The sequence below is a fragment of the Ascidia mentula genome, chromosome 9 (genome assembly GCF_947561715.1).
Source record: "Ascidia mentula chromosome 9, kaAscMent1.1, whole genome shotgun sequence".
In the NCBI taxonomy this organism is placed as follows: domain Eukaryota; kingdom Metazoa; phylum Chordata; class Ascidiacea; order Phlebobranchia; family Ascidiidae; genus Ascidia; species Ascidia mentula.
In genome coordinates, this window is record NC_138574.1 from 6,356,565 (window position 1) to 6,381,393 (window position 24,829).

Below are 24,829 nucleotides of genomic sequence, written 5' to 3' on the forward strand. Positions count from 1 at the left end.
ATATTAAACCAAATGTTAACTTACAAAAATCGACAGTTATGTGAAACCTTTGAAGCATGGGCCCTCACATTTTTAACAGCCAAATACATCGTAGGATTGGGATGAAAGTAATAGGTAATAAATTTCTTTACGCGCACGTAGGGGACGCCACTCATATCCTAAGCCGAAAATTGTCAAGATAAAAAAGTGCTTGTCAACCACAAATCATGATTATCCATTTGCGAAGATTCTACATCAGTATTTCAAATCAAAAACTTGTGCGGGGTTTACTGCACCTAATTTTCGCGTAAAGGAAAGGTTGCCTATTACACGCACGGACTGTTCGAGTCCTGTATGCCCATACAGTAGACCTACCAACAATTTGGTAAAGTGGCTTGTACGCATTTTTCGCCAGGGCGCAATCACCCGTGAACTTAACCACAAACCATGTCACACCGTGTCTGCGTCAATGACACACAACTAAACCTTTTAAAGCATAAACGCAAAATGTGCCATTTTTTGCGATGTACTCATGAACATGCTTTTAAATAGCTGAAAATGGGCAATGGGCTCATCTCTTCACTAACTTCAAATATTGATTTTGGGAAACGGCATAACTGCTAGGCCAGTTGATTGCATTGTGTTTTTCTTTGGAGTGGGTCGAATATGGCTTTACAACAACGTTAACGCATCTGTGGCAGTTTACTGAAATTGAAGGTCAGTAATGGCATTCGACACAACTATACACATGTCGGATGGATTAGTGTTAATAAGTAGGTCGCATTGCGATGTGTGCTGCGTATCACGCGTAATATGGTATTATCATAATTGTTCATATCGACTTAAGAATATCTTTTGGAATTATCAAGTAATGCAAATGCGCCATTCCTTTGCTCTTCGAATTGTATGATATGCAGATGTGGCAAAATATTTGAACGCGAGACTCTGTGTATAGTTAACATGACCAACACAACCTGTCAGCTAGCTGGTTTTATTGCTGCTTTGGTTGGAGGAGTATCCGTGCTTGTGGCAACCATTCTACCACAATGGCGAATAAATGGAGTGACCAAGAAATGGATGGAACAACCCGAACTGAATCAAGGTAATGTTTGTTTAAGTTTTGTTTAGAAGGCTCTCAAACTTCGCCTGTTTATAAAGGGCTTGTATTTTAACCAGGTCTTTGGATTGAATGCGTTGCTTATCCATCAGGGCAGTGGCTATGTAGCGATGTCGATGCATTTTTTGTGGGCTTACCCCTGCCAATTCAGGTAAGCATTTGATAATGCTCCTCAAATCTGTTGTTTTTGTTGCCATTGTATATCACAAGCATTTAGCAACACATAAAATGTAAAGTTAAAACGACCAAACACCAGATTTACCAGTAAAAAAATGTTTTCTTCAACAAATCAACTTTAGTTCGGCCGAGGTTTTTCGTGTGCTGCAAATGTGGTCGGTACGATCGCTTTCATATTCTCAATACTGGGTATGGATTGCACATCGTGTATGGGTTCTAGTCCTACACAAAAACAGCGAATGGGTTTATTGGCTGGTGTATTTTGGGTTCTCTCTGGACTTTTAATGGGAATTGCAGTTTCTTACTACGCTAACTGGGTAAGAGTTGATTATTGTCCTTCATAAAATTTCAGAATCTTAAGTTTTTACGTGTTGTCTTGCGGGTAAAACTTTCTGGTCAGCATATGTTTCTGCAATTTGCATAAAGCACACATTTTTTGAACAACATATTATTTGGAAATATAAACCTTATAACTTGGCTGTCGTGTTTTATTCAGGTACTTACCGAATATAATGGAGATATGCAAAAATCCGAAGGAAAGAAATTTATTTACGGTCCTTGTCTCTACATTGGATGGACGTCTCTTATTTTGTGTTCGGTTGGTGGTGGTCTGTTGGTAGCGGGAAGCCGCTGTGACAATGACGAACAAAACATTTCCTATATATCAACGGCATACAGACCGCCCGCTGTTTCGACAAAAGTTGATTTTAGCACTGAATATGTATGATATTTATGAAATATTGATTGCATTTTAGGGCTTGTATAAGTCTCATATATTATTGCTGTCATTTTACAACTAAGTTATACAAAAAAAGCAATATGTTAACTAAGGAACACCAGCTAAAAACTTTGCTGAGTTAATTTAAAAGATGCTGTTTTCTTAATTTTCGTGTCATGCAATATACGTATGTGCAATAAACTGTTTTTTATCATGTTTTTGTAGAAATGCAGAAGTTTAAAGTTAAAGTTGTAATGTTAACATGGCGGAAAAAGGGTTGGGATAGACCAGTACAAAGTTACACTATTACGTGACATTTATACTTTAATAGCAGGCCACGGCTTTGAAGTTAAGATTACACCAAAATTGTCCTGACAATTACAATAAAATCTGGCATCTACCATGAAAGCTATTCGAATCAAAATGTTCAGTTCTGGTAAGGCTGTGGTGACTGTGTGTTTCATTTCTTGTAACAACATCTCTGTATTGTTGAGACGCGGAGACGTCGATCCGACGGAGTTGGGTTTCGTGACGCGCGTCACGTCCTTTTGGCATGAATGGGGCAACCTACACTTACCACCAAATAAGGTAAGTGTGGGTCGGACGAGTTTGGAGAAGTGGGCCAGTCTTTACTGAAATGGGACAATATAAACTGATACATGTGAAGCGAGCTTCGGTATAATTTCCACGCACAGAACGATGATATGTTGGAAAATAGTCAAAGTAACAGAAATTCGACAATTGATTTTCAGTTACAGTTGAAATTAAGGTGTTTTTCGGATAACCGCATAAAACAATGTTTTTTTTTAATATACGGTATGTGACCATCATGAATGACGATTGACCTACCAAAGAAAAAAAATAGTTATGTGGGTGTATGGGTGGGGCAGTTTTGAGAAAGGGAGGCAACTGATATTACATCACGCCAGAATCTTAACAAAACAAGAAACAAACCAACGTCGCATGTTGCCCCCCTTTATACGTGAGCAGTCAAGCGATAAGAACGGAGACTTTTGTCCCGCTGTGCCCATGGAAGGGACTCATTCGCCGTTTTAAGGGCTTTTGAAACTTGAGGCTTTCAGGATTGGTCGATTCGTCGTGATGTAGTGCTCAGTTGAATTGATTGTAAAAAAATATTAACAAGTCGGAGCAATGAACAAATTTTAAATGTTCGTTTTTTCGTTTCAGTTATATTACACTTTTTTGTTCAGGAAACTAGTTTAAAAGAAATAAAGAACGAATTAACAAGATGGCAAACAGCGCCCTACAAACTATTGGTCTGGTAATCAGTCTTGTTGCTGGCCTCTGCAGTTGTTTGGCAGTTATTTTGCCGGAATGGCGTCGTAATGATCCATCCGGAGAAGTTATAGAAGCCATCGTGAGACATCAAGGTAATTAAATAAAAAATACTGAATCCGTTACCATGACGTGGTCACATTTTAGGTATAAAATGGGACTTTGTTTCTTTATACCACAGAGAAATTTTCCTTTTCTTCGACGAAACTCCTAAAAATTTGTATTACAAAAAATATATTTGACTTATAAATTGAAATTTTAGTGGAACGTTTTCGTCATGTTATATTAAAATTTATGAAACAAGTTAAAGTACTAAATTTTCCAACACAAGGCATCAGCTCATCGTTGGGCTGTTAAATGTAGAATAAATCGATAAATGGTTTCCCCAGCAAGCACAAAAGGTGTATCTTGTTATTTTTGTTCTTTACGCACGTATTCGCCTTCGTGGATGACCAAACTGGCTTTTTGTGTGGGCGTTTACTTTTTGTGGAGCTTCTATTCTAAACCCAAGGTTATTTTTTCATGAATAAGACGGTCACATGACGAAGTCATGTTTTAGGCAGGTCACATGACGGAGTCCTGTTTTTTTATTTGGTGACTCATAACGAGATCAATTTGATTCGGTTTGGTCAAATCGACCTTTTTCATTTTACTAATAATAATATGTTATTAATATCTGATCAAAACAAATAACTTAATGTGGTAAGTTTAGAACAAATTTCTTTTTTGTTAGGAATTTGGATTCGCTGTACTTCATATCCTACTGGCTTGTGGCAATGTGACGACTTTGATGCCTTTTTTCTTGGACTTCCCACCCAACTCCAGGTAAGATTTGATGAAAGTTAAATTCTGGAAATGTTATGACAAAACTTTTCCTTTGAAAGGTTGCAAGAGGCCTGGCTTGCTGTTCGATCATCTTCGGGGTGATTGCACTTCTGTTGTCCATATTTGGCATGGAATGTACCAAATGCATTGATAACAATAGGTTGAAGAGTCGCGTCGCTAAAATCGCCGCTGGATTATGGATATTATCTTCCTTCTGTATTGGAGTTGCTGTTTCATACTACGGTCATCAGGTAAATTGTCATAGAAAGATGGAAGTTCGGAAACCATGGCAACCCTGGTCATGTTCCTTTTATTTTATTGACCTTTTTTTATTAACCTCTTGTCAGGTTGTGCAAGAGTACGATGCAACGGCGTTTTTCGCGGACGATGTCGGCCTGAGGTATGTGTTTGGGACGTCACTTTTCCTCGGATGGGCAGCCATGGGTGTAGGCATTCTCGGCGGTGCGGTAATGATGTGTGGAAGCGCGTATGCGGAATCCGAGGATGACGAGTACTGGAACAGAGGAAAGGTTGGAAAGGGAATTCGAAGAATGAGGCAATCTTTCCGTGAGAGTTACAGACCAGTCAAGCCAAGTAACAAGAACGTGGACTATGTGTGAAAAAATGTTGCCTCTGTTGTAGCATGGTATGTCATCAACGATGTCTAGATTTGTAGAGATGGCATTGTATTTTCGTCTCCCTGTAGCTCTTGCTTTGTTTGTTCATGTAAATAGCATACCCACGCCAGCTTTTTTGTTTGGATGAAACTTCATACATGTAGTTTTGCAGTATCATCAAATTCAATTAACCTTTTCACGTTTCAAATTTAACTCAGACCTCCAAAATTATCCCCTTGCGTAATTTCTTTTCCAGCCTTACTTGATAACAATGATGCAACATTTTGCCTTTTTAAAACTGTTCGTTTCTAAAACAAGTATATTGTATGGTTGAGTTGTTTATTGAAGTAAATTGTACACGATTCATCACATCACGAAAAACACAACAATAGAAAAAAGCCACAAAAGACCTTGATAAAAACCAACAAGCAAACAAGAAATGGGCATGTGGGGTTAAAAATTTTACCAATATTTGCGTGACCTTTTCCGTGGGTGTGGTGGACCACAACGAACATCTTCTACATACTTCGGTTCAACGTGTTCTTCACCATGGCATCGTAGAAGATGACGTTGACAGTTATATCTGTAACAAATGCAGTCAATTCACGTTCAAGTTCGACTTGGACAGTTATAAAAAAAAATTATAACTTAGTACACACAAAAGACTCGCAGTTACACTAGTGATGCTATTCAAATCAATGTAGAATTTCAGATTATCAGAAATAAACGCAACGATGATAACTTTAAAGGTTAACATCATAAAGTAGAGGAAACCAAAAGCGAACACGAAACGAGACAAACTAATTCAAGCGTATACAGAGTCTTTTGGTAAACTATTCAACCGAAAATCCACGCAGGGCAAAGCCACATTCGTCGAAGTGGAACACGTGATCCAACTTCAATATCGATTTCAAACACGATGCATTAAAAATATTGTTTACAACCACATTTTGATCTATTTTTTGCAGGTGTCGGTAATTTATTTTTAGCATAGGCCGCAAAAGGGGTCCTGATCCCTGCGATAACCAAACTTGATTCACAGGATTTTTTTAGTATGTGTTTATATGGCAGTAGTGTTCAGTTTGGTTTATCGCAAATAATTTCGCCGGAGTCATCTTTTTTTTTAGTTTTTACCATAAATTTAACAGACACAATTAATCGCCACATTTAAACGCTGACAACGACGCCATTTAATGGGGATATTGTTACGTTTGTCAAAGAATGCTTAGCAATAACTTATTGTCCTGTAGATTTTGTTTAGTTTGGAAACATTTTTAACTGTACTAGCACATTGTGTAGGCACCCTTGATTCTAGGACGTTTAGATACTCTGTCGCAAATTAGCAGTCGACACTTACTTGTTTGTAAACGGAACACCACACAACGTACAAACCCAAGGATGGGGAATGTTGTGTTCCTCTATGTGTTCCTTCAATTCAGTTACCTCCTTAAAAATGCGTTTGCAAACACCGCATACGAAGTGTGTGGACTAAACAAACAACCACTGTAAATTTTTGACATTACAATTTATACAATAAAACACACCTTGGACTTTCGCATGCCGTATTCCCTTGTCTTTGTTGAAGTTGGCTCAGCATTGGATCCACTCGCCTGATTTAACTGAAAATGAAAACAAGTCTTGACGTTTGTTGTAAGCCAGAAAAATATTTTTCCACCTTTCTTTTAGCGGCCATTCTTCTACTTCGCCAAAGTGGTGCAGGAGTTGAAGGTGTAGTGTGCATTTTTAACGCTTTCGATAACTGCTCTGTGCTGGGTTTAACATCAGAACTCTACAAAACGAACATCATGGTTACATGTACATGTGCTCTTAGATGCAATATGACGAAACACATGCAACAATATGTGCCAACGCGCCAAAGTTTTAACGGAGTGGTAATTTCTAAATTTACATCTTCACACAAACACACCGATCGTTCTGGTCGCTTAGCAACCGGAGTTTCTGCAAGTTGCTCATCTTGTGACATTTCGGGTGAGTTATTCAGGCGTTCGATGAGCTGCGAAAAGTTCGATCGATGTCGTGATATGTGATGTTGTTGCTGAACATGTCTTGCAGCGTTGTTTCGTTTTGTAAATCCCACAGAGCAGATTGTACATCTAAAAGCCTAAACATTTGTTTGTTAAACAATCTTTAGTTTCACCCAACCTATTATAACTTTTTTGCACAGTTATGTTGAAATTTATACTTCAGTTTCGTATAACTGTGATTACTTCACAATTTAACGCATCAGACACAAGCGTAGTTTATACACAAGCTACTGTGAGTACCAGTTTTCTAAAACCTTTCCTGCGTCTAGAAGTCAAATCTTGTAAAATATTTAATATAACCAAAAAAGCAGTGTACCTTATTTGGTGTTGTAGTTGCCGCCGGGCTTTCATCTGGACAATTGTCACTTTTAATATCCTGTTTAGCTTTGGAAATCTGTTCCTCTACAACTTCTTCCGTTTCGATTTTAGCTTTGGTATCGACGTCGGTAGAAGTCACCGCAGCTGGCGGACTACTTACTGGTGGAGCTCTTTGTGTTGGTTGTTTTTCAATTTTAACAAGAAGCGACTACATTAAAAAAAATTGGTGAATGTACTTTTTACATAATGAACAAAGGGTATTTAACAATTGATTCGTGCACCAAGCACAGGTGTTGCAAGTTTTCTTCGACTTTAACTGGTTTTATTTAGCCAATTACTAAAACACTGATTTGTAAATGTTTTAATCGTGTCTAAGTTTACCCGGAAATTATTGTCGTCCTTGGTGATGTTGTGGAGACGATACAAATGTCGAACCACGTTGGAGCGGTTTGCGAATAAAGCGCCACATAAACCGCAACTAAAGCGCTGTGAAAAAGATATTTTTTTAAAATGGTCAATTTTAAGCTATTAATACTGCAATGTAAACCTTATTGGTCTGATCGGTCTCCTTTTTCGAAGCCGAATCAATTTGGGTTTTGGGGTTTTTCTCGTTTGTTACTTCACTAGCTCCATCTGCCGGTGATTCACCACCATCCTAAAAACAAATGTTTCACGCTGCAATATATTTTATTGAGTGTGCTTAGTTATAGGTATGCATAATGTAATAAGCAAGACAACTTCGCCTTCACGAGCTTAAACATAAATCGGCGTCTTCTGCAGCCATGAAACAGCAGTTAGATTTAATTGCTTGGAAACAGTTGATTTACGAGAAAATTCCCCACAGAAGAGATTGCTACCAGTTCCCAGTATAAATAGGCACTTGTTGTTACGTTTACTCTTACCTTGAACGCTTAGTTTTAATTACAGCAAGTAAAATATATTTAGCCGTGACGGAAACATTTTTTTTGTCGTGAACCTCCTCTGATCAGCTTTCTGCTCAACAAACGATACAATTTCTACATTCCATGTATTTTTTTTATCAACATATGGTTTGAAATAATGCGGTTGGGGTTTTATGATGTAAAGTAAATAGTAGAAAAGTAACGGAAATATTTGACAATCTTTCTTGTCACGGCTAAATATTGTAATATATTTACTTGAACATTTGATTCGTCTTCATTTGTCTGCTGCTCAGGATTGGCGAGAGTTTCTTCTGCTTCTGTCACTGCATATTCTTGCTGTTGACGGGGAGTGAGTGCGATCAACACTTGCTGGCGTTCGTCAGCGGCTCGGGAAACGTTGTGACGCCGGTAGGCATGACGTAGTAGGTTGGAACGTGTAGTGAAGCGCATCGAACAGCGAGCACACATGTATGGCTAAGAAAGCAATTACCATGCAGCAACATGTTTGAATATTTTTGTGACGGGGATTACCTTTAAACCTGTGTGGGTCATAATATGTCTGCGCAACGAAGAGGCCCATGGGAATGTCTTGTCGCATTTGGGGCACTTTCTTGTGCGGTAGTGACCTCGATTACCATCAAACAGGCGAGCTCGTTTTTCTTCAAAAGCTGTAATATTGTGTCACGTGTCATAGTTGTGAAAAAAAATACTAATTGTACAGATAAATTTAATGGTAAAATTGTTGCTACGGTATTCTACCCACAAAATATCATCAAAGCGACAGAAATGAACATGAAACAATTGTATGAAATTCATTTTGTAGCAAGATATTTATTTGTTTGTGATAGAAGGTAATAAGCTACAGATCAATCGATTACTCACAGCGAATCTCTTTTTAACATAACTTGTCAGAAGAAGTTTTATTATCAAGTCAACACTTATCAGAGATATGTTTAGAAATGAATATGAAACAACGTTGAGAACCACAGGCTATTTTAACCCCCTGGCCAACTTTGACAAAAAACTATCTAAAGTCGCTACAATGCATCCGTTAGAACAAAGCTCATTTACCGGAGAATTTTGAATAGTTTAATAACACGACTTACATGTGCCGACTTTGGAGTTTGACGATGCGACCATTGACACCATGGTCGGGCGGTTTAAGTCAGTTAAATAAGGAATGGATTTTGTTGAAGACAACGGCGATTTTGTCTGATCGGACATTTTCATGTATCTGTGCAACGGCAGCCGCAATATAAAAATAGTAAATGGCATTTACTTACTATGAGCATCCAGCAAACTTAATACCAAGATTTAACAAAAACTTTTGTTGCCTCGCCACGTTAATTTGAATTTTTTCATTCTGTTATTTTAAACATCACAAAATTTATCCCAATTCGTTTCATCATTAACAAAAATAGCTAACTATCTGTGGATGACAGGTAACGCTAATCTGCAGACATCATACCTTCCTTTTTCATCTCGCATTTCAGGTGGATAAGGAATAAACTTCCACGCAAGTCCCGAATTTAACTGAAGAGTCTGGAAATTCAAATTTACTCTTTCCGCAAATGTAACAATATTAAATAAACATGCAGCAAAAAATTGTGGTTAACTACACACAAATAATACAAACTAGTTACTTCAGTAGTTTTCGGTTTTAAAGCGACCATTCTGTATTTTCCTCTGACCTCATCTTTTCGCGATTTTGGTTCACGTTCCTTGTTGTTTGATGCATTATTATATCCTGTGTGTAATGTAAGCTTAAATAGTTGCGCACTTGTTTTGTAACACTGGGAATATTACCGTTTACAATTGGGCCAGGCTGACGGACGAAATCTACCAATTTCTTGATACTAGTGAGGTCGGATGGTGAGTCCTTTTCATCTAACAATAGAATACTTTCGTAAAAACAAATTTATGCATGGTATGATATCGTTTCACAAAACGTTTTAATTAGCAACGTTTCCCTTTCGCCTGAAATAAAGCACGTATTACTTACCGTCGTCCGATGGGCTCAATTCCATCAAATTATTGTTCGAACTGGAGGTTGTGGAACGCAAAGACTTTGGAGTTTCGCCAGAAGACAAAAATTTAAATTCATCGTAATCGTCATTTTTTTCTGCCTGGTTTTCCCACTTTCCGTCAGCATACAGTTGTACAAGATCGTGGTAAGAGGCATCTTAAAATAAGGTTCATAAAAAAACTGTTATTTAAAGCGATATATAAATCACCCTCTATTGTTGTACCAAGACATGCTACATAATATACCACCATTGTTTAAAAACCAACCAACGAACCTCTTTCACTAACTTCACTGCTTTCCCAATGCCGATCATCTGTGTCTACACTTGCAAGCAAGTCATTAGTGTCTCCAAATTCAGCAGAAGGCTCAGCATTATCTGATGTATTCCCGTAAGGGAGATCATGCGAAATAGGCTGATTTTTTCGGATAGCATTGTCGATAAGCAACGAACTTGCCGATGCAAGAAGACTCACAAGGGTCGATGACATCTTTCGTATGTCCTTTCCGTCTTTATTATACTCTAAACCATCCCACAAATTGTTAGGAATGTTTTTTTGTCTCGATAATTAATTTAAACCGACTTGCCTGTAATACCCATACTCTCCAAAATGTCCGAATATTTATTTCGAAAATGATCATGCAGTTTATGGGCGGTTTTGTTGTAAGCCTGAATTTTTTCTAGAGGAATGAGACGAGGAATTTTAACGGGTGTTCCGGCAGCAGGAACAACCATGTGGCGTTTTGGTGCTGTTTTTAGTGTCTGCGTTAAACTGATTATTAACAACAAGATTTTGAAATTTTTTTAAACTTACAGTATGTAAATTGTTTGGATTTCTTGGGATGTTTTGTCCAGATCCAGCAAGTTGACCCATGATTGTGTTTGATTGTGTTGTAGTGGCAACACCGGTGGCGGCTGTAAAAACGAAATATTTCGGTCCAATGATACTTGGAACGATGTTTTATAGCAAAGAATCATCCAATTTCTCACACACACCAGCATGCTCGTTCGGACTTCGTGCTGGTGTAAACATGCCAGTAATCAACTCATTGGCTCCTTTCCTGCTAAACACGCCGTGTTTATCCATGACATGACGGGCTCCGTTGCTTCTAGAACTAAACATTGCTTTGCACATTCGACAACGAAATCTGACAAAAACGTTTCAGTTTAGATTACATGACGGTATGTAATCAGCAAACTACCAACCGAAAAATCCGTTCCTGTGTAGGTGTTGTATCATGCTGTGGGGCACAACTAACTTCTGCACTAGACCTTGCTTGTTTTAACAACTCCTGGTCACAATCGACCTGAAACAACGGAAAGTAAAACTTCACTTCGCAAATACTGCAACAAGGTATCCATACCGACGATTTGACATCAGTTTCATTTACAACGAGGCTTTGGTGACGTTTTCTGATGTGGCGTTCACAGTTTGCCTTGGTAGTAAATGCCAGACTGCAAAACTTACAAGAATACGGACGAATTCCGGTGTGAGTCCGTTGATGTCTGACAAAATATAAAAAAATACACGACATTGCAGAAAGTTCTTGCATGCGATTCTTTGGCAAACCTACATAAAGTTTCGAGTCACACTATCATTTCAAAAAGCATTCGGTCATATTTTATATTGTAGTACATTTAGCTGAGCTTACCGCAGTATTGTGCTTTTTTCAAATGAGGCATAATTACATAGTCTGCACCAGAACAGTTTTCGTCCATTCGACGATGTTCGCACCCCGATTCCACAAGCAGTTCCTGCACGATGTGCTTCTACTGCACGACTTGATGGAAATTGTTCCCCACATAAGGCACAACTACAGCTGCTATTCTTTATTCTATTCACAGTGTCTGCACAAGACAAATGTCACTGACTATGAGTGTTTGTGTAAATCTTTTTACAACAAACAAGGAAAATTCAGAAAATGATATATGATGAAATACTGGTCAACACAAACATACTTATATTTTGTTGTTCAGCTTTCATCAAAACACTGCTCATACAACAATACTGGCAACTTACCCTTATTTATTGAGTAAGATTTTGTCACTAATGATGACATGCTATCTGAACTTTGGATAGGTTTGCATCGTAAAAGTTTCAATTTCAATGAAGGTTTACCAATGGATTGTTCTGAGGTATTTAAACAATATTTCCAAATAGGTTAACAGAAAAAACAAATTTGTATTTTGTAACATATTTCAATAAAAATCATTGATTACCTGAATCCCCACACCATGTTTTTTGGGCATCATTGTTACGCAACCAATGTGGTACACTTAGATAAGCAATAAGGGGGGATGTTCGGATTGTTGGGTCATCAACACCATAAGCACATGGTTTATTTGCACATGGAACTTCTAAAATGGGCACTTATTAAACAATTGCACATGTTAGTTGGATAATAAATTCCACCTTTTTCATTTAAACTTTTAAGCTGTAAAGATTGCATAAAACTGCGGGACATTAAGCTATTTAGGATGCTTGATGGATTTGTATTATTCCCAGCTGTGTCAACACTAACACCAAAACTGCTGTTAAGAATGTATGTTTTTCCTGATATTGTCAATTTGGAAAGAGCAGAATTTCCTTGATTAGCAGAATGGCAAGATTTTAAATGAAATTTGAGGACAAACAAGGTTGGAAAAAGAACATCACATTTCTTGCACATAAAAAAATGTCGACGATCTTTTTCAGTCAGTTGATGCTTTCTTTGAACACAAAGGTTCTAAAATATAAATGGATTCATACTACATAAATGCAAACTGTTGTAGCTAACAAATGAACTTGTATTTACCCCAGCTATGGCAGAAAATTTGTTGCAAGTAAAGTCAATGAAAGACAAATCGCTAAACCCTGTAGGAACACTTAAACCATTTTTTTCCTTTGCATTTTGTACTTGGAATAATGTATCATCATCTGTGTACTTCTCTTCACCATGATAATGCACTTGATGAGCAACAAAAGCTGATCTTCGACTGAATCCCAAGTTGCAAATATGGCATCTACATTTTTTTATATTTACAGACAGATGCAAACAAAGCAAACCAAAAATTAGAACTAATAAAGCAAATCATTGGATTCAAGTTAAGGATATATTCTATGTCAAGCGACAAAAAAATATTCTTACTTAAGTTCAGGTGTACCATGAACTTCAGTGTGGGTGAGCAATCCGTATCTTGACATGAATGTTTTGTAACAAATAGGACAAGTGAGTTCTTCTTCACAGGAAAGTTTTCTTCCTTTGTTTTCTAGCTTATTTCCATGAATTGCCTCATTAACTTGATCTGCACCCAACTGTTGTGATTTCTGTTAAAAGGCAGTTATATTAACCATGTATGTTTTATAATGTTTGGTAGGTTAGGGAGGAGGACATACATGAAGAATATGAGATGACTTTAGATTACTGTTTGTTTTTAGCATTAAAGTTTGTGACTTTGATATAACTTTTGCTCGGATTCTTGCTGAAAATCGTTTGTTTTTCGGTTCCAAGTCTTCAAAAGATTTACTGTAATTGGAAAGACATCTGCAACGAAACTGGCATTAGAGCACATTTATTTTCTTACAGTACATTCCCACATACAGAGTTTTTACATCTTCCATTGAATGTCCACTGTCAACATCCTCTTTAAATGATTCTACTAAACAACAGTTTACAAAGTCTCAAATAAATTCCAAACCAAAGTGATATATAAACTTACCATCCTGACAAGTCGAAGTGTCAGTACTGGCAATACTATATGCTTTCAAACTACAAAAAATAATTTTGTTGCAAATATTCAACACAATAATTACACACACTCATGTCCAATTTCTTACCCTATAGACATTCTGTGATTTTGCAACAAAGATTGAGGAGAAGAAGATTTAGAATCTTCATCATCATCTACAGACCAAAAACAAAACACATCATAATGAAAAACATTTTGTGTTGTGTGAAATAACATACAGGGCATTGATGTAAATGGACTGCTTGAAAGATCCTCATCATTTTCGTTTGAGGGGGAATGACCTGAAAATACAACAAATTTATAGTCGGATGGCACTGTGTCAGAGCTGGAGCATTCGAGACGCCATTTAAAGCAGGCAAGCAGCCAGTGTTTCCTGAACGCTGAGATGGAGGTGTGGAAGCCGATCCTATTGGCAAACGGGTGGCGCGTGCATTGCTCATCCAACGCACGCAATTCATCACTGATAAAGTGAAACGGGGCGCGCTCTTTGTACAGACGGAGAAATGGAACATACGCCAGGCGTATATGTGTGTGCGTGCACGCGCGAGGAGACTTCTCTGCGTTCGCGTCACAGCGCTTCAAACAGAAGGCATTGCTCTCAAGCCCAAGAGCTGATGCCAGAACAGAACTGCAGTGAGGATTCTTGTTTACAGACTTTTTTGTATCTGTCCGATTTGTAACAAACATTCATTTACATATCTGCTGAACTCGTTACAACATTGTGCATAAGTACATCGTTACAAACAATTGTGAGCTGATTGACCTTGGCACAATATTTACTTAACAGAACTATCGCAATTATAAAAAAATAATGTTCACAACAAGAAAACTTAATGTTACCTCCAACTTTGCATGGTGCAGATTGTTTACGTCGGGACATCGTGGCACTTGGTGATCATAAACCTGATGTTTGTTGTGAACCAACTAGTCCTATCTTTTCATGACTTACTGCTTGTTGGATATAGTTCTGCCTCTGCAGTAACGTTGTTTGATTTGCATAAAAGCTTGTCCAACTTTAACCTTATGTTGGAAGTTGAACTCTTTGTCTTGTTGCTGTGTCCTTGAAGCGCTTCTCCGTCGAACTAGCACAAGGGAGCCGGCGGCGGTACTGCGCTCTGTGAGTCTGGCGTGTACTCAACGTCCTCTTCCATCGGTCGTTTCTCTTTGTCTTTCTCTTTTTTCGCAACTCAGTGTTCACATGGAGGAGATCACATGACCAAGTGTCGCCTCTCAGTACAGTCATCCTTATCACATACGTGACACAGTTGGGCCAGCATCCGTGTGTGGGTTTGTTGCTGATCAAATCTGACGTGACCAAGCTCCTAATCATTCGTGCGGTGCAAATATTGTGCACATGGCACATGCATTTGTTTACGCTAGGTCGTTATGCAGCAGGATGAGAACAATGAGCGTTATTCAACCCTAGAACTGTTTTAGAGTTTTGATCTTTACGTGAATAAACGTATTACTATAAGTGGAGGTGAAGATTACATAGTGATGTGTATGTTTTTTTTAAATGCTTTTTTCGAAGTTAAGTGTTTTGTGCAAAAATGATTGTTAGATGTCAATTTATTGAGTAATGTGTTTAAGAACGATACTTGGCTATGGAAATACTTGAAGATGATTTTGTGAAACAATACACTTCCTTAAAAACTGTTCTTGAACACATGGCAATAAGCTCCAAGTTTATTGAAGATGACACATGTTATGGAAGAATTTTGCACTCCATTGATGTTCTTGTCAAAAACAATCAAGCCGCAGGTTTGACTTTTTTGTCATATTTCAGTTAATGTTGATGATGTTCCATATTAAGTCCTAACTTCCTCTATTTTTCAAGCAGTCACTGGATTTTTTAAAATTGGGTCTGAAACCCTGTTTGAATCTTGTGTAAATGTGTTGAACTCACCAGTATGTCATCCAACTTCAAGACATTTTGCCATGAGATTGTTTGGATTGTTTTCTTCATGTAATGACATTATTGTAAGTCTGTCAAGTGCACAATTTGGGTCTTGGAAAAAGGGATCGAATGTAAGTTTGGTATAGTTTTGGATCAGTAAATACAATTTTGATCAAGTATTTGTGTATGTCTTATTTAGGATTACCATTCTTCCCATTTTTACTGCCCCATTTTGAACACCTTGTCCCTACCTGTCTCGCTTAGTATGTCCCTGCTATGTGGGCGGTCAATTGCCATGCCATCCCAAGGTTTATTGACCCTCACTTATTATCACAGGCAGCATGGAAATGTTTACAGGCTAAAATCGGTCAAATTTCTTACTCATAACAAAACTATAAATTACTAATCTGTTTTGCACTAGTTACGACTAAAACATTAAACTATAGAGTGCCCATTTGTCTGCCCAGGTGAATGGCAACCCTGATTATACTGATGGTGAAGTTTGTTCTACATTTTTTTGTGAATTGATAAGGACATGGCGCTGCTTGTTTTGGATAGGAAGTTTACAAACAAAATTGCATTTCCAAAATTTATTGCATTGGAATTATATTAGCTCTATTAAACTGTAAAAAAACTGATATAAATTGTTAGAAAATACTAAGGATTGCAACTTGAAAGCTCAGTCAGACTTAGAATTAAACATTTTGCCATCCCAAGAGCTTAAATATGTCCGAAGTTGAACAAAATCTTTTCATTTTATGACTTTATGACCTAAAATATGTTTTATGTCATAATGCATAAAATATGAGCATCTCTTTTTACATATGCATGTTATACATTAAAAACTTGTTTGTTTTTACTTAGATTCTCATTACTTTTCAAACTGAGGCCCAAATGACTCCAACCTACACATTTTCCTGGTTACAGTCAATACACAAATATGTGGCCAGCAACTATGGAATGAATGTAACTCTGCAGGGTGAGTAAGATTTTTTTGACAATGGCAACTTCTGTTGTTGCAAATGTACATAATCCGCTAAATATTTTTTAGAAACACTTCTTGCTTGTATGTATACCTATTCATATTTTAATGTCCAGGTTGTTTGTTTGAAAAGATTTTTCCTCTTTGTATGTCAAAATATTTGTTTATTACAAAAGAAGCAGTTGCAATACTTTGTAACTTATGGGTGCATTTGTGTGAAACCCATGTAAATGAAAAGGTTTGTTTATGTTCAGTTAGTTTTTGGAATATTTAAAATGTTATTTAGCCACAATGCTTTAGGTAGAGGAAGGACAAGATTATAAAGATAAACTAAAAGCTCTGAAGAAGTTTAATGAGCTCTTGATGTCTTCCCCATTGGAAGTGTTGCTGATGGTACAGGAACATAAATTTATAATTAAAAAAAAAAAATTGGCATTTATTTGTTTTAAAGCAAACTTAATAATTATAATGTGTATCTTTTTACTCCTTTTGGAGTTCTATGAATATCTCTATTATCTTCACAAATTTTTTTATAAACAGATTTACATTAGTAGCTTATATGTAACATCTTACATTAAGTAACTTTACAGATTGTTACAAAATGTTTGAACTCTGATAGGATGTCTTCTGTTTACATTGAAGAAAAGCATGTATCTTTAGTAAGAAACAAACTACAAAATGAGTTAAAAGATAAAATGGTGAAGCTTATAGAAAAACAGGATTCAGTAATGGTAAACTTTTTAGTTTCTCTTTCATCTGAAAGGTATATATTGCATGTATATTGGTTTGTTTAATCTATTGGATTATACATCCGAAAAATTATTTTTGCAGGCATGTAAATGAATTGTCATTTCTCAACAAAGATCATGTCATTGATTTGGGAATGGTTGCACTAATTAAGAATCCTGATAAAACACTTGGTTACATTGTTCTTTTTTACTTAACAAAATATGATCATTGGAAAATGTACCTATCTTGCCTGCTGGAAACTACCATTGCCCAAAGTCTGGGATTAAGTGAGGAGCCTGTAAGAAATGATATTGCATCATTTTTGCAAAGTGTTGAAGGTACAATGAAAAGTAAACAAAAATATACAGATGTCTTATGCAATTGTTGTCAAACATGGACAAAGGTTACTTAATCATGCTGTTTGTAACGGTGTTCTGTGCCTAATCATATTTATCTCATAGATGTGTACTGCTCAACCCATTGACATGCAAGAACAAAAAATATTTAAATACTTTTGTGTTATTCTTGAAAGTGCGTTTAATATAAAGAAAACGGAGGCCAAGTTTCCAAACAAGTCTTGTCATTTAAATCAGAATGCACGTATTGGGCTGTGTGTACTGACCTGTATTGAACAGTATATTGTAATAGTCGTATCCAGAGGTACAACAATGTTTATTAACATAGACCTGTTTTGGGTTCAAAGTCACATTATTTTCTTGTTTGTGTTCAGATAAATGTGTCTTTTGCATTGCTGCAATGCTTCATGAAACATTACACAATGTTATAAGAAGTTCAGATGCCGATGAAAAGGTAAAATTTGCTTTACTCAGTATCTAAAGCTTTACTCAGTTTAAATTTTTGTTTGAAGGTTATTTCAAAAGTTGGAAGTTTGTTATTTCAATGTTTTTTACCTGCCCCACTTTGTCCTATTCACAAAAATAAGATTGGCAACTCTATATGCCAACTTCTGGAGGAAATTGTTTTAAAGTGCACCAGTTTACGGTGGGAAATTCGTGATACAGCATTTGAACTGCTCTCCACATTCCTAGAAACCAATAATTGTAAGTATTGATCATAGGCGTATCCAGGATTTTTTTAAAGCGGGGTCGAGTTTTTTGGGAAATTCCCTGATTTTCCGGTGTAAACGAAGATTAGTTGTGGACAGGGCGTCGATTTTTTTCTGCGTGTCGAACATCTTGAGATAAATTGTCGTGCGTGTCGAACAGTAAAAATGTCGTATCTGGTAACTAACGCATGAGAACGACCAGGCTTATTTCAATTACAGGATTCTTGTACTTGCATAAGTTTGGAATAGGCGTGAAAATAACGACAAAACAATTAAAAACCTTGCATGTTGTAGGCTGCTATGTCTTTTTTAAGGTCCGATTGAACGAAAAATGGCACTTGTTTCATGTAATGCCACATGTTTGGTAACAATGCTCCATGTTTGGAAACAATGGTTAGTTTAGGTTTAACGCGCTTATTCACTGAACGTTAAAGCAAGTGTTGGTTGGTTTTTGCATGGATTTTGTCCAAAAATGTATTGCGGTTGCGTTTATTTAGCCGTCTAAACAGACAGATTTATTTTGGATGGGGATCCCGAAAGATTATGCCATTAAGTTTTCATCACTACACAACCGAAATACAAATTTCTCCCCAAAAAATTGATTGTGTTTTAAATTAAACGACTTATACTGGCACCAACGTTTTCCAACCACTTTTGCTACCGGCATGTACGGCGAAAAATTGACAAATACATGTCAATAGCAAAATCGTTGCCGTCCAATCTTGGCAAAAAGAAAACTAGTAAGATCGATGTGAATGTTGCAAGATTGACGTGACCGATACGTTAGGCTAAATTTAGTAATTATGGTAATTCAATTTACGGACTTTGGTAGTTAACAATAGCGTTGGTCTTTATACCGATAAATTTATTCACGCCGCCCGTGTCGAACACTTAGAACGGCGAAAAAGGCATAAATCGACACCCTGGTTGTGGACTTGTGGTCGAGCATTGCAAAATACGAACGCCAGTGTTGGCGCGAATCGTCACATAAACGGCGGCTTCCTGGCTTGCGCAATTGCGTAACGCTATGGAACTCTCGATGCGAGTTTTTGCGGAAGTGCTTGCGCCGTAGTTTTAGCACTACGGCTTGAAAGTAATCAATGTGGGCTTACGTTATCAACAAAACATGCAAACAAAAACTATTTTCCATGTGGTGGCCTTATATTCCTCTTTGGATATCTGCGAGCGCTAATAGTTCTTTTCAACACGCGTATTAATAGCAACGTGTTCAACAACTAAACTAATTGATTTTACGCACAAGACAGCAACGTGAATACTAAAAAACGACATTTCGTCCTTAGGCTGACGAAAAATGACACTTGTTTCGTAACAATGCAACGTGTTAGGTAACAATGACGAATGCAAGCACGATGCGGTTTTTAGGTCAACGTTAAAGAAAGTTTCTGGTTTTCTTTTGACAAAAAAATACAGTGGCGTTTGTTTAGCTCTCAAAACATGCAAAAATATTTCACACAAAAAAAGGGGGGGGGGGGTCCGGATCCCTCTCACCCCTCCCCCGCGGGTCTGTGCATATATAAAGTGTTGCATTTTAGAGAATTACAAACCACATTTGTACTGTTGGAAGATTTTCAACCACTAAGTTGGGGTAATCTATGTTTGTTTTTTTGTATTCCAAAAATAACCCAAACCTACCTACCAGTATCTTTTTTTCAAAATATATGTATTTATCTTTGTTTGTATATAAACATTATTTTTGTTTTCATGTGAATTAAGATGCATATGTGCTTTTGATTAAAAATTTATGAATTTAGGTATATTAAAATCCCTTTTAGTAAAGATAAATTGTCCTACACTTTTTAGTTTCTACCTGAATATGCTATCTAATCTGTCATGTACTAAAATAGAATAGTGATAACCTTGTGCATTCATTAAGTCACAACTCAGAAAAGCATACAATGACAAATATGTAAAATACTGTTTACAGCGGAACTTTACAAGGAGCTTACAAAAGCATACACCTGTTTGGATATATTTAAAACTACTTCCACAGGTTTATGTGACAAAAATAGCTTTGTTCGGTCATCTGCCCTTAGCGTTGCTGAAAAGCTTGCAAATTTTGCTGAATTAAATGAAAAGGTATGTTTCTTATGCTACTGTACTGCCCTTTGATACTAGTTTTCCATTCCAATGCTGTAAAATCTCACTTGTCGCAACTGCAAGGGCACTTTTGCTGTAGTGAAGAAGAATTTTTTTCTATTTTTGAAGATGGTTTGTTAAGTTTTTAGGCCTAAAACTGACACTCCTTCAAGACCACTAATAGTATATGATTTTTGAAAACAAAAGTTCAAAAAATTAACAAATTTTCAAAATATTTCACACTATCATTTGTTTGCTTTTTCAAAAAAAATTTGTGCTTTTTTTATTCAAAGGAAAAATTGATAAAAAAATCCTGCGATGTCCTTCAAAATGATTCAGAGGCCTTTTCCAGAAGAACTGCTATGAAAGTATTTGGTTCAATTATTTGCAAAACAGAAATCTACCGACTTGAGTTTGTAAACTGCATTAACCAATTCCAGAATGATTCCCCCATAACAGGTTGACTATCGATTCCTGAGTTTATTTATGTACATTTTTTTATTACCTTTCAGTTTCATTTATACCACAATATTTTTTCTGGACAACTGCAGATAAACCAATATTTTATAAAAAATATTTTCTGTGGTTGTGTTTCAGAGAAAGGTCTGCACAGTATAATTTGGATCACTTTTCGTAAATATGTTATGGTTGATCTTGATTGGGAAGTTCGTGTAAATGCAATTTCTTTCTTGAAAAATCTTCACACAGATATTGGACAGAAATGTGAAAATTTTGGAAATGTTTTGTGCAAGTTACTAGAATATTTTCTGACAAGCGGGGACCTTGCTGTCACAGAAAAAGCCAGTGAATTTATTCAGAGCATATCAGGAAAAACTTGTCAAACTGATTTTCAAGTGAATCTAGCAGAAAAATCAAGACAAAAATTTATAGCCGCCGAATTGCTTGGCTTGCTAAGCGATGTCTTATTTTCACTGAATATGATACATGGGAACCAAACATCGTTTTCTTCAGACGAAATTTCCAATGCACTAGATTGTTATTAAACAAGCAAATGGAAACTCTGTTGAAATTGTTATATTCAAAAGAAGAATAAGACTGAGAGGAGATAGTTATTATCATAAAACGACGCTTGTGTGTAGGGGAGACCGGGGATAGCTCGGACGGTTTTTGGAATATTGCTCATATTTTTTTAAAATTATGACCACATTCTTAAATTTTATTTTGTTGTAACTAGTAAAGCATCGCTCAAAAACAAAAGGTTTTTCATTCGTTTTAGCTCACAAAAAATGCTCATTCAGTCCATTTTTTAAACAGGTCTCAAATGTCCGAAGTCACCCCGGTACGGGGGTAACATCGGACATGACTTTAGCGCATAAAATATTATTGAAGCTTATAGGAATCGGGGCGTGGCCACTTATTGTTTCGACCCTTTCACACGTTCATGCTTTGGGTAACTGGTGTACTTTTAACGGCAGCACGGATGTCATAGATTTTCGGGTCAACAAACGATTTTTTATCTTTGGTGCTTTTCTTTGTGCCAAAATTCGATCATTTCATCCCGCCTTTCTTTATTCTCTTCTATAACCGATAATTTTTCATAAAACTCAAAAAGTGTTGTCTTCTCGCGATTTCTTGCCATGATGTCCGAAGTATCCCCGACCATGTGACGACATAGAAATTATTAAAATATGGCCGTATTTTTAAAGGTTACACAAAATGGTCTATCCAAGAATACATAGTTTGAATATGCAATCAACCAAAAATTACTGCATTTTGATTAACTGTGACAGATATATAGTCTTACACATACAAGTTGAAAAACTTGGTTTCACTGACAAATTGACTTTTTCGATAAAATTTTTTTAAGCAGACATGGTTTAATTACAAAGTTCCTGTTAACGTTTGATGGAGACTTAAAAAGCTATTGTAAAAGTGTCTTAACAATACCTAATTGTGACGTAAAATACCTGATCCGAGGTATCCCCGGTCTCGGCTAGCTCTCTATTACCACCTTGTAATAAAATAGTCTTCTGGCAGTTCGTTCAATTGGTTTACGGCTACAGCCGAATGCTATATCTCTACTGCATTAATATGACTAGGCCATCTTTTACGCTGTCAAAACTCCTCTAAATTGGACGCCGAATCTCGAAAGAATATATCAACTAGACGTTGGTAAAAAAGGTTGCGGGTTGAATGTAGAGAACGATGCAATTAGTTCTGAATAAGCAGGTAACGTAGTTTAGTGTACGAATGCAAGGTTGAAGCAGACATATACACATCGTAACTAAATGTTGTTGTTAAGCATTATCCAAAAAAACAGGTGTTTCGTTCGTTTCAGCACATTAAAAATATCTATTAAGCTCGTTTTTGAACAGGTTTCAAATGTCCGAAGTCATCTCGTGCTGTGGTCACATCGTTCGTACAAGATTTTCCAGCGCTTTGGCTTGTATACTTTTCATGGCAGCAGGGGTGGAATTACGAATCAATAAATGAATTTTTAACTCTGGAGCTCTTTTTTTTACAAAATTCAAACATTTCATTCAGCCTCAGTGTACTCCCTTGGCAATTTAAAACTTAAGAAGTGATATTTTCGCCATGATGTCCAAACAATCCCCGACCACGTGACGACACAAAAAACTACAAAATTATGGCAGTATTGCTGAACATTAGTCAAAATCATCATTGCCCAATCCAAGAATAGGCAAGCTTATTTTGGACTTCCGTACATGCTTTTCTTGTAACGATCTCATTTTCGTTAAATAATTTTCATTCACAAATCGTGTTGCTGATTTTCCTTATTATTTAGGTTGCAAAGATGTCTATATAACCAGTATTCAATTAAGGAATTTTTTATTGATATTACTGTAACATGAGGTTTGCAGGCTTGGCAGTCCAGGCATTGCAGGCCAGCTGGATCAGCCACTTTTTCCTGACAATTTGGAGCAAGATTTGAAAAATCACGCTCCCGGTGAGGTTTTGAAGTCACGACCCTGGGCTAACCAGGCCCAACGCTCTACCAACTGACCTACAGGAGCTCAGTTGTTTCACGGTGTATATTGTGGCCATTGTATTACTGCGTTACTACTGTAACATTGGTTTATTTTTTGTCATCACTGCCTGCGTTTTGCGAATAAACACTCATACACAAGTAAGAAAAATGGTCGAGCTCAGAACCAAAAATGGTTATCGAGTAACTGCACCTGATGCTCGGTCCTAACCTCTTTGGGTAATCCGGATGGATTTGTCGGCCAAACCGAGGTTTACTGCATTTCAACATATAATATTCAATGCGGCCAAATTCAAAACTGTTTGACGCGGGGACATTTTATATTGTATAATTAAAATAATTTTAAATTCAAATATACCTTTTGTTGATACACCCCTGGCCTTTTCTGCAACATGCACCCCATATATTGCTGTAATTAAAAAAATGTTTGCCATTTTTTTAATCCAATTGATTGGCTGGCTAAATCGCATAAGGGCACACTAACGCTTTTAAATTTGTCGTTAGTGGGCGCCAAAGATATATTTCGCAAAACAAAAGTCTTGTTGGGCGCAAGTGAAATTTAAATCATTTTAAAAACACATGAGCTCATAAACTATGGCCAGTTGGGTCATTTAATCTGGCCAGTTGAAACGTTACTATCAATAAGTGCCGCTTAGTAGTTAAATGTTCATAATGCATATTTATTTAACTTCATTGCACGTTTTTGTTTCTATTAGTTGCAACATTTAAACGTTGATTATTGTGAATAGATTATAGTTCATGAACAGTAATGTAAATATTCTTCTTGTCCACTAACTCACAGGACCCATTGGCCCGTCTCATGTCAATTTTCGATAATTTATGGCCCGCGAGTTGAAAAATTTGCCCATCTTTTAGATCAGTTTTTTTTCAGACTGGCAAATAAAGATGTTGCTCTATAGTGTTTAGGTGCAAATTTCCATATCTGGATATTTTTATCTTGTGATTTGTGCAGAGGCGGATTTTTGCCCGCAGGTTTTACGAATAGACTATATCCTCCTTTTACTTTTGAAGGAACCTAAAAGTGTGTCGTATGCGCTGATATAATTAAATGTAAACACTGTATCAGCCACAAAAGCTTTAATTTACTATAGCCTACATATTTACAATCATTTACAGTACTGTAATGAAAGCCGTTCCGCATTTCGCTGCTTTTATCGCTATTCTATTTTCGATTTTGAACCATGGAAATGTTTTATCCCGCAGTTCTAAGATTCTATTGATGACCCTGTTGGGTCTCCGGTAAGACAAGTATAGAAGTCCGGGAGGGGCTATATTGTATCAATAGCACTCCTAACGCGATTCAAAGAATTACAAAAAACGCT

General features: G+C 36.8%; 4 protein-coding genes across 9 annotated transcripts; 3 read left to right on the plus strand and 1 right to left on the minus strand.

Moving 5' to 3' along the window:
* Nucleotides 1-638: 638 nt before the first annotated feature.
* LOC145914146 (claudin-1-like) lies at nucleotides 639-2,107 on the plus strand. Of its 2 annotated transcripts, XM_083001926.1 has the most exons (5): nucleotides 639-696; nucleotides 897-1,081; nucleotides 1,156-1,247; nucleotides 1,396-1,590; nucleotides 1,770-2,107. In XM_083001926.1, exons 2-5 carry the CDS (start codon nucleotides 940-942, stop codon nucleotides 1,998-2,000), a joined length of 660 nt encoding a protein of 219 aa, XP_082858052.1. In that variant the 5' UTR covers nucleotides 639-696; nucleotides 897-939; the 3' UTR covers nucleotides 2,001-2,107. The 2 variants fall into 2 exon arrangements, with proteins under 2 accessions (XP_082858052.1, XP_082858051.1); XM_083001925.1 differs by having other exon boundaries at nucleotides 691-1,081.
* A 992-nt stretch (nucleotides 2,108-3,099) lies between these two features.
* LOC145914339 (claudin-1-like) lies at nucleotides 3,100-5,063 on the plus strand. Its single transcript, XM_083002158.1, has 4 exons — nucleotides 3,100-3,382; nucleotides 4,021-4,112; nucleotides 4,172-4,363; nucleotides 4,460-5,063. Exons 1-4 carry the CDS (start codon nucleotides 3,241-3,243, stop codon nucleotides 4,730-4,732), a joined length of 699 nt encoding a protein of 232 aa, XP_082858284.1. The 5' UTR covers nucleotides 3,100-3,240; the 3' UTR covers nucleotides 4,733-5,063.
* A 108-nt stretch (nucleotides 5,064-5,171) lies between these two features.
* LOC145914336 (uncharacterized) lies at nucleotides 5,172-14,728 on the minus strand. Of its 4 annotated transcripts, none has more exons than XM_083002155.1 (33): nucleotides 14,588-14,728; nucleotides 13,966-14,028; nucleotides 13,836-13,902; nucleotides 13,718-13,767; nucleotides 13,600-13,654; nucleotides 13,395-13,524; nucleotides 13,147-13,325; nucleotides 12,814-13,021; nucleotides 12,432-12,744; nucleotides 12,239-12,376; nucleotides 12,039-12,149; nucleotides 11,671-11,866; nucleotides 11,383-11,524; nucleotides 11,225-11,325; nucleotides 11,015-11,166; nucleotides 10,833-10,933; nucleotides 10,606-10,780; nucleotides 10,295-10,540; nucleotides 9,997-10,176; nucleotides 9,801-9,881; nucleotides 9,638-9,741; nucleotides 9,463-9,536; nucleotides 9,101-9,228; nucleotides 8,526-8,662; nucleotides 8,250-8,468; nucleotides 7,640-7,747; nucleotides 7,474-7,578; nucleotides 7,091-7,300; nucleotides 6,657-6,851; nucleotides 6,405-6,518; nucleotides 6,274-6,348; nucleotides 6,087-6,217; nucleotides 5,172-5,312 (listed from the first exon to the last, which is right to left on the minus strand). In XM_083002155.1, exons 1-33 carry the CDS (start codon nucleotides 14,625-14,627, stop codon nucleotides 5,192-5,194), a joined length of 4,449 nt encoding a protein of 1,482 aa, XP_082858281.1. In that variant the 5' UTR covers nucleotides 14,628-14,728; the 3' UTR covers nucleotides 5,172-5,191. The 4 variants fall into 4 exon arrangements, with proteins under 4 accessions (XP_082858281.1, XP_082858279.1, XP_082858280.1 ...); XM_083002153.1 differs by having other exon boundaries at nucleotides 13,395-13,542; XM_083002154.1 differs by having other exon boundaries at nucleotides 13,600-13,657.
* A 372-nt stretch (nucleotides 14,729-15,100) lies between these two features.
* Nucleotides 15,101-22,168, plus strand: LOC145914337 (uncharacterized). Of its 2 annotated transcripts, XM_083002156.1 has the most exons (14): nucleotides 15,101-15,227; nucleotides 15,338-15,508; nucleotides 15,585-15,775; nucleotides 16,509-16,623; nucleotides 16,743-16,864; nucleotides 16,927-17,019; nucleotides 17,217-17,389; nucleotides 17,458-17,758; nucleotides 17,817-18,015; nucleotides 18,086-18,165; nucleotides 18,224-18,416; nucleotides 20,367-20,518; nucleotides 20,812-20,977; nucleotides 21,116-22,168. In XM_083002156.1, the coding sequence occupies exons 2-14, from the start codon at nucleotides 15,352-15,354 to the stop codon at nucleotides 21,520-21,522; spliced, it is 2,349 nt and encodes a 782-aa protein (XP_082858282.1). In that variant the 5' UTR covers nucleotides 15,101-15,227; nucleotides 15,338-15,351; the 3' UTR covers nucleotides 21,523-22,168. The 2 variants fall into 2 exon arrangements, with proteins under 2 accessions (XP_082858282.1, XP_082858283.1); XM_083002157.1 differs by lacking the exon at nucleotides 15,101-15,227 and having other exon boundaries at nucleotides 15,352-15,508; nucleotides 15,588-15,775.
* The last annotated feature ends 2,661 nt before the right edge of the window (nucleotides 22,169-24,829 follow it).

Bases quoted from the DNA above. Each gene is read 5' to 3' on its own strand.
- LOC145914339 (XM_083002158.1), top strand. From the start codon at position 3,241: ATGGCAAACAGCGCCCTACAAACTATTGGTCTGGTAATCAGTCTTGTT. The intron at 4,113-4,171 runs GTAAGATTTGAT...TTCCTTTGAAAG, and splicing joins GACTTCCCACCCAACTCCAG to GTTGCAAGAGGCCTGGCTTG. The intron at 4,364-4,459 runs GTAAATTGTCAT...ACCTCTTGTCAG, and splicing joins TTTCATACTACGGTCATCAG to GTTGTGCAAGAGTACGATGC.
- LOC145914146 (XM_083001925.1), top strand. From the start codon at position 886: ATGATATGCAGATGTGGCAAAATATTTGAACGCGAGACTCTGTGTATA. The intron at 1,082-1,155 runs GTAATGTTTGTT...TATTTTAACCAG, and splicing joins ACAACCCGAACTGAATCAAG to GTCTTTGGATTGAATGCGTT. The intron at 1,248-1,395 runs GTAAGCATTTGA...AATCAACTTTAG, and splicing joins GCTTACCCCTGCCAATTCAG to TTCGGCCGAGGTTTTTCGTG.
- LOC145914337 (XM_083002156.1), top strand. From the start codon at position 15,352: ATGGAAATACTTGAAGATGATTTTGTGAAACAATACACTTCCTTAAAA. The intron at 15,509-15,584 runs GTTTGACTTTTT...CTATTTTTCAAG, and splicing joins CAAAAACAATCAAGCCGCAG to CAGTCACTGGATTTTTTAAA. The intron at 17,390-17,457 runs GTATATATTGCA...TTATTTTTGCAG, and splicing joins GTTTCTCTTTCATCTGAAAG to GCATGTAAATGAATTGTCAT.
- LOC145914336 (XM_083002152.1), bottom strand. From the start codon at position 14,627: ATGTCCCGACGTAAACAATCTGCACCATGCAAAGTTGGAG. The intron at 12,745-12,813 runs GTAAATACAAGT...TTTATATTTTAG, and splicing joins AATTTTCTGCCATAGCTGGG to AACCTTTGTGTTCAAAGAAA. The intron at 9,742-9,800 runs GTAATATTCCCA...CATTACACACAG, and splicing joins GCCTGGCCCAATTGTAAACG to GATATAATAATGCATCAAAC.